We start from the raw sequence: 7,237 nt of genomic DNA on the forward strand, positions 1-7,237 counted from the left end.
ACCGCGTCAAAGTTTGTATACCCTTGCACCTTTTTTGGTAACTATTTCCTTACATATGGCCATCAAAGGCTAATGTTTGCGAAAGAACGGCCTACAATCGTAACATATGAAAAAACTGAGATATTAATCAAAGTCACTGTTTTCCACCGATCGTTCCTATCAGAGCTATATGATATAGTCACCCGATCTTGATCAAACTTGAGATAGTCGTTTATATGTGTAAAAAACTTACCAATATTATATATTCACGATAATAGCTCGGAAAATAACGAAGTTATTTTATTTTTATTATTTATTTTTGTGCAGTAAATATGGAAGAAATAATGAATGAATTACGAAGAGCTTTGAAATCAACATCCATCCAAAATCCACCAGTGGATGAAGAGATGCCAAGCACCAAACCAATTAACGATTCATATCCCAAGTCCAATCTAACCTTTCTTCCTTTAGTCCGTGGAATAAGGAACGAGATGGTTAAAATTGTCCACCGTTTTGGCAAAACATTTTGTTAGCCAAAAAAAGGGGCCAGTCATCTGGCAACGCTGGCAGATTAAAATAGATTACAACTGAATTATTTGATAATGCCCTGGCATTGGGCAGTATCGAAGTTTTTATTGGGTCAATCAAAATGTATGGCGAAAGTCAGCATTTTGAACTCAGTAAAGTGGGATTTAGAAGACGAAGTAAAAAAACTTAGGCCAATAAATTATTTATTATGCTTGGCTCAGGCATCGAAATACCTCACAACTGTTATGACTAAGAACAACTTTATACTTAAAATCTATATCTTGTCTTTGCAGAACCACCGAAGTGTTGTCTAAATTATAAGTCCCACGAATGTCTTATGAGTAAAGTCCAACATTGGTAACAAACAAAAGAAACGAGAAGTCCGGGCTGAGTCCGAGATATACAACCCCTGCAGTATATACAAGCCTACATGCAAAATTTCAATTCTGTAGCTTTAACGGTCTAGGAGGAGTTTGCGTTGATCCAAACGGACGGACGGACGGACGGACATGGCTATTTGAACTCGTCTCGTCGTGCTGATCAAGAATATATATACTTTATATGGTCGGAATTGCTTCCTTCTATGCGTTGCACATTCTGACCAAAATTAAAATACCCTTTTTGCAAGGGTATAATTATCTGCTATTATCTGCAACAAATATTATCGGCATTTAATGTAATCGAATGCCTTTCAAGTAGGAATCGAACATTTTTAAACCTGCTAGCATTTCGTTTCTCACTTCAGTACAATTTACAACACGGCACATGATAGTATTTCGACTCGGCGGAAAATTGGCCATATCATTTCTAAACACTTACATTTATAAGTAACTGATAAAGCGTTATCTGATAATATTTCATGGAACAAAGGAATAATTTTTTAGCTTAATCGTTTAAAGTTCATAGTTGATCGATCCAGTTTAACGGATATATACATAAATCGTTCAAAAGAACGGACGGATATGGATATATGAAACAAGAACTTGTTTATAGTATCTCCTTGTAAAAAACTCAATTTGTCGTGACATAGAACATAGGACATAGAATATCTATTTTATCTTTAAAAAATGAGTGCAAAAATTGTAGCTTATCTGAAATACTAGTAAATAATTAGTCATTCCGTTGACTAATACGGTTGTCCATTTTCGAACAAGTTAAACCACTATATAAAAATGAATTGTGAAACTCAACCTCAATTGATTGATAGCGGTGGTTGATATAAAACAGTATGAAGTTACTCAACCGCCCACAAAACGAATTCTGGAATTTATTTTTAACCTGATCCTGATTCAAAATGTGAACTTGTCTCCAAATGTATTTGAAAAGCTAATCTCAGTAATGATGTCTGCCTTTGAAGGAAAAAAGGCTGCTGCTTCCTCTATGGAACATCTTCAGTTTGTCGCTAATGTGTTGGCCATTCTTCAGCTTCAAATAAGGAAATTCCCAAGTACGGATACCAATCTTTTGCTGAATAAGCTGTGGTCACTCTGTCTGAGTGGCGATCAGGTGCATCCTCTCGCTGGACAGATAATCTTCACGTTTTCTGATGATTTGGCTCACCGAGTTGGAAGTTCGCCAGAAATGCAGAAAGTGATTCAACACTTAGTCCAATCAAAGGAGAAGACGGATCGTAAAACAGGCTACTCTCTTATGCGAAAATTGAAGGAGTATGTCGATCCCAATTACATTTCTGCATTGGAACATTTGGAGGAGCAACAGATGCCCAATAACTTAGTCAGTTTGTTGGACAAGCTGAAATCCACCACCGACATTTCCCCATGGACGCGTATTTTATACCTCAAACTCTTCCATTCCGAGAATGAATTAGTTCTTTATGAAACAGTCAAATATATAGCCAACAATTTGACAATATCTCATTTGACTGATTGGAATTTGATAGATGAGTTTCTAGCAGCCACCAATGGAACGATTTTTCATGATGATATTGAAGTCTTCAAAAACTTCGTATTTTCAAGTGGAGTTGAATCGATTGTTGAAGCCCTGGTAAACGTTCCATGGAAATGGAACAATGTTTCACTATGGAATTGGCTCAGATGTATACCGAAAGAGAAGAAAGGACAATCGCCATGCATTAGTAAGGAAATATTGCTTAAATTTGCTTTTCGATTCCAAGAAATGACAAACGTAATAGTGCTGGAAGACAGTTTATCTTTCGTTATGGATCGCTTTTGCGTAAGTCACTTCTTCACTTCAATTTTGTGCCCTTCATTCTCTTTTATCTTATGACTTATAGGTTACAATTGACAAATTGTCCTTAAGGGATTACTTGTTCTTTATTGAGACGATGTACAAAAACTTGATGGTTAAATATTGGGACCATGATAGTTTGTTGGACAAAATAAAGAATTGTGACAATTTTGGAGCGGAAATCGTCTTCTTCAACAAAATAAGCTTGGATGTAATATTCCTCACTCAATATTACTCACAGTTGGCAAATGCTTTAATTGCTACTCTAATTGAAAAACTAAAAACAGTACCAAAAGCTCAACGTGGACTGTTACCTTATTACATAATGGTTTGGATCACGGACTCTGGAAAGATTAGGGATTTTTGCGCCACCAAATACGAAGTGAACATTTCTTTAATTCTAGACGGAGATCTGAAGCAAATACAAAAACATTTGCTCGATAAGCTCATGTGGCAAACTGAAGAGGAGAAATCTATTTTGCTGAAAACTTCTGTAGACTTGTTTGTTTTATATCAGATAAAAAAGTGGAAGGACATAAAATCTTTTGGCTTCAAACCACAGGAACTACTTCAAATGGGAGGAAAGCGAACATTTCAATACTTGGGAAATCTTTTGGAAGAAGTTGATGAACGATTGGAGGACGCGAATGTGTTATCGACTTTTGTGTCTTTACTGAAAAAGTTTCCATTTCCTCAAATGTAATTAATTCACTTAGATAATGTATCTGTTTTTATGAATACCTATTTTTTGTATATACGAAGAGCATTCCAAAACTAAGAGGACCTTCTAAATTGATATTTTTCGGCACGTTGGTAAACACTTCGCAAAAAACTGTATGACTCGGGGTTTCGGGAATTTTGGCGGCGGTTGTCCATTTCGACCAACTTTGAGTCCTCTCCTCCGATTTATTTGAGACGTTGTCGAACTTGCCACTGTAACTTTAAACATGTTCCCAGGAACAATACTGATTCATCCTGTCAGCTTGCAACATTTGAAGGTTACGCATCTGTCAATGGAACTCTGGACACAGTCTCTAAACGGTCTCCCACAAGTCTAAGTTTGTTTTTGCCAGGTACTTTTCTTTACCGGTCGCAGACATTTTCGAATCAAAATCAAATCGCCCTAATCGAAGATCATAGGGAAGTCAATACCGGAAAAGCCATTTAAAATCCGATCCGATGACGAAATTTTGCTAATTATGTCTTTTTAATACCTTGACGAAGTGCCTTAGAAATATTTGTCCCAATCTGAAATTGTTTATCACTTGGTGCATTCGAAAAGTATTTATTTATATTCTGTGTAAATGGGTCCACTTTATTTTCTTCTCTTTCTATATTTTGTAGAGCTGAGTGTATTGGAAAATATGCATCGAAACATTTGACACCTGAAGAACAAAATCGCATTTCCTCGAAGATTATTTCGTATCATATTCGTAGCAATAGAAATGTTGTTACTGAATTATTAAAATCGGATGTACAATTTTCCATCAATAAAATCCTAGAGGAACTTATCCTTCATTTAGAAATAATTGAAGATGGATGGTGAGAGTAAATTAAGTGAATTGACAAATAATAATATTATATCAAAATATCCTTCATTGCATTTACAGGATTTTTGAAGCTATAGTTGATTTTTATTACACAGTGAAGAATCGAAACAAAATCATTTCTGAATTTATGCAGTTTAACAATGAATTATCCGAGAGCCATCCACGTTATCTAGCCAACTCCAAGGAGCACACACTTAAATTTTGCATTGCCTCTGCTTTGATGTCCATCGACGGAAAATATGAATGTTTAGATTTGTTATGGACAGCATTACTTTCACCCCATGAGCAGTTAAATATTACATGCCTTTATGAAGTATTAGTAGCAAAACATTTAGAATATCCACAAATCCTTATTGAGCGCTTGCAGTCTATAGCTACTTTACAGCCAAATCAACAAATGTCCTTACTTTCCGTTACACATTGGTTATTAAATAATAATTCTGAAAATTGGAACGACCACATTGATGAATTCTTACAATGCTTGGTGCCTCTTACGGAAGCAGAAAACTTAGAAGTTCGTCAATTCACAACACTGATTATACAAAAATTGTTTACAGAATATATAAGCTCGGGGTAAGCTTAAAATAATTCGTGTTAAAGAAAATAAATTTATTATATTTTAAATTTATTTTTAGAAATGGGCATTTAAATGAATCTATACAGAAAATTTTAAAGGATCAAATAGCAAATGAATCGGTTTTACCTCATGTGAAAGTTCGTCTCCTGTTACCTAAATGGATTGGAAATCACTGGACAAAACATAACTTTTGGTTTGCTTTTACTATGGAAAATCGTGTAGTAAGATATAATAATAAAGAAAACGAAAAAATAGTGCATGAATTCCGAAAAGCTTTCAAATCAACATCCATCCATCCTGGTGGAGTTCCACCAGTGAATGAAGATATGCCAAGCATTAAACAAATTAACGATACATATCCCAAGTCCAATCTAACCTGCTGGAATACATCGGCTGCATCCGAGCCAGGAGTTGTTCCCTTAGTCCGTGGAACAAGTTCATCTCAATCTGATGGCGAACTTATTGTATTATCCACTCGCAATCATAATGAAGCCAGCTTAAATGACTTGATGGAAACGTGCAATGCGTTTGGCGTTCGAACTTTGGTATTGAACAAGTTGACAAATTTAGGGTTAGTCTTTTCCATTTACTTCGTTATGCATATTTGTAATTAACATTTCTTTACAAATATTACAGAATCAGAGCTGCAGGTGAACTAACAATATGGCTAAAAGAACCTGAGTCGTTGCATGAATATTTGCGTGAGAAAAAAATGAAAAATTATAAAATTGTTGGCATAGAAAATATGGAAAGATCATATAAATTGGCTTCATCTCAGAAGACTATTTTGGTTCTTGGGTGAGTGAATCTTAGATTTAACAATCCGAATTTATTAATAACTTTTAGCATCTTTTTAAGTGAGGATCAACAAGGCACAGCGGACAATTTGAAGGACTTGTTAGATTCAACAATTGTATTACCACTGACTGATGTGAAAAATTTACAAAATATGGCAATATATTTGTGTTCTCAGCCAGGTCCTGAAATGTGGTAAAAAGATTTTCCTATGTGAATTTTTACTTTTACAAATTGTCAATTATTCGTTATAAAATATTACAGAATCAGAACTGCAGGTAGATTATTTATCACATATTAACCAAATTGATAATTGATATTAAGATAAATAATCTACCTAACGACTAAAGTTGTTACCCAATTTGGTTAATATGTGATAAATAATCTACCTGCAGTTCTGATGTTCCTTTAGTCCGTGGAACAAGTTCATCTCAATCTGATGGCGAACTTATTGTATTATCCACTCGCAATCATAATGAAGCCAGCTTAGATGACTTAAAGGAAACGTGCAATGCGTTTGGCGTTCGAACTTTGGTATTGAGCAAGGTGACAAATTTAGAGTGAGTCTTTACCATATTTTTCATTATACATACATATTTATAATAAACATTTTGTTAAAAATATTACAGAATCAGAGCTGCAGGTGAACTAGGAATACGGCTAGGAGAACCTGAGTCGTTGCATGAATATTTGCGTGAGAAAAAAATGAAAAATTATAAAATTGTTGGCATAGAAAATATGGAAAGATCACATAAATTGGCTTCAACTCAGAAGACAATTTTGGTTCTTGGGTGAGTGAATCTTAGAATTAACAATCCAAATTTATTAATAACTTTCACCATCTTTTTTAAGTGAGGATCATCAAGGCACAGCGGACAATTTGAAGGACTTGTTAGATTCAACAATTGTATTACCACTGTCGGATGTGAAAAGTTCACAAAATATGGCAATATATTTTTGTTCTTAGCCATACAACGTTGTTAGTTAATATTAATTAATTTTATTCACTTTTGTCTTAAATATTTTTATTCCTAGAGCATTGTAGTCAAAGTCGACGAGACAACTTTTTTATGTTTTTCTATTAGAGTGTAAATTCGATTGTATCATTAACCAACAACAATTATTAAAAAAGGATTCAGAAAATTACGGCGAAAAACATATTACATCAATCAAAATGGAATTGACCTGAAATGCTTATGGCATGTTCTAAGGTTACTTATGAGCGAGAAAAAGTTCGTATTTAAATTTATGTTCAAAGTTGTGTTTAAAATAATCTTTTTGATTAAAAATCCATAAAATTAAAAACATATTTCCAAATTTAATCTGCGTGTTCATACCTTCTATAAGGGTATAAAATACATTAATTTAGTTATCAATTTAGTTGAAATATAAGAACATCTAAAGTAGACAGTTTAAAATTTGCATTGATGTAGGGGAAAATATGTGTCTGTAAACATTAGGAATATTTTAAATAAACCCGCTCCTCGTCTCAGTGAATTTCCCCGATAACCGAATTTGGGCACACTAAAAGGGTATAATACGCTAAGGCGGGGTACGGGCACACTCTCTTGAATATAGTCAATAAGACCGCATGTGCAAT

At 34.3% G+C, this 7,237-nt stretch overlaps 1 protein-coding gene across 5 annotated transcripts; it reads left to right on the forward strand.

Moving 5' to 3' along the window:
- Nucleotides 1-1,610: 1,610 nt before the first annotated feature.
- Nucleotides 1,611-6,783, forward strand: LOC26529330. 5 transcript variants are annotated; one of them, XM_023181863.2, is made up of 11 exons: nucleotides 1,611-2,700; nucleotides 2,762-3,414; nucleotides 4,060-4,257; nucleotides 4,326-4,578; nucleotides 4,633-4,838; nucleotides 4,901-5,413; nucleotides 5,479-5,640; nucleotides 5,701-5,832; nucleotides 6,033-6,197; nucleotides 6,267-6,428; nucleotides 6,490-6,783. In XM_023181863.2, exons 1-11 carry the CDS (start codon nucleotides 1,846-1,848, stop codon nucleotides 6,602-6,604), a joined length of 3,414 nt encoding a protein of 1,137 aa, XP_023037631.2. In that variant the 5' UTR covers nucleotides 1,611-1,845; the 3' UTR covers nucleotides 6,605-6,783. The 5 variants fall into 5 exon arrangements, with proteins under 5 accessions (XP_023037631.2, XP_023037630.2, XP_023037632.2 ...); XM_023181862.2 differs by having other exon boundaries at nucleotides 4,326-4,838; XM_023181864.2 differs by lacking the exons at nucleotides 5,479-5,640; nucleotides 5,701-5,832 and having other exon boundaries at nucleotides 4,326-4,838; nucleotides 4,901-5,278; nucleotides 6,063-6,197.
- The last annotated feature ends 454 nt before the right edge of the window (nucleotides 6,784-7,237 follow it).

Source organism: Drosophila willistoni (assembly GCF_018902025.1).
Source record: "Drosophila willistoni isolate 14030-0811.24 chromosome 2L unlocalized genomic scaffold, UCI_dwil_1.1 Seg196, whole genome shotgun sequence".
NCBI lineage: Eukaryota > Metazoa > Arthropoda > Insecta > Diptera > Drosophilidae > Drosophila > Drosophila willistoni.

What these genes read in the sequence shown, in the direction of transcription:
- LOC26529330 (XM_023181862.2), top strand. Translation starts at nt 1,846, where the DNA reads ATGATGTCTGCCTTTGAAGGAAAAAAGGCTGCTGCTTCCTCTATGGAA. An exon ending in AACAAGTTGACAAATTTAGG is followed by an intron (nt 5,414 to 5,478) that starts GTTAGTCTTTTC and finishes CAAATATTACAG; the next exon opens with AATCAGAGCTGCAGGTGAAC. An exon ending in CAGCCAGGTCCTGAAATGTG is followed by an intron (nt 5,833 to 6,032) that starts GTAAAAAGATTT and finishes ATCTACCTGCAG; the next exon opens with TTCTGATGTTCCTTTAGTCC.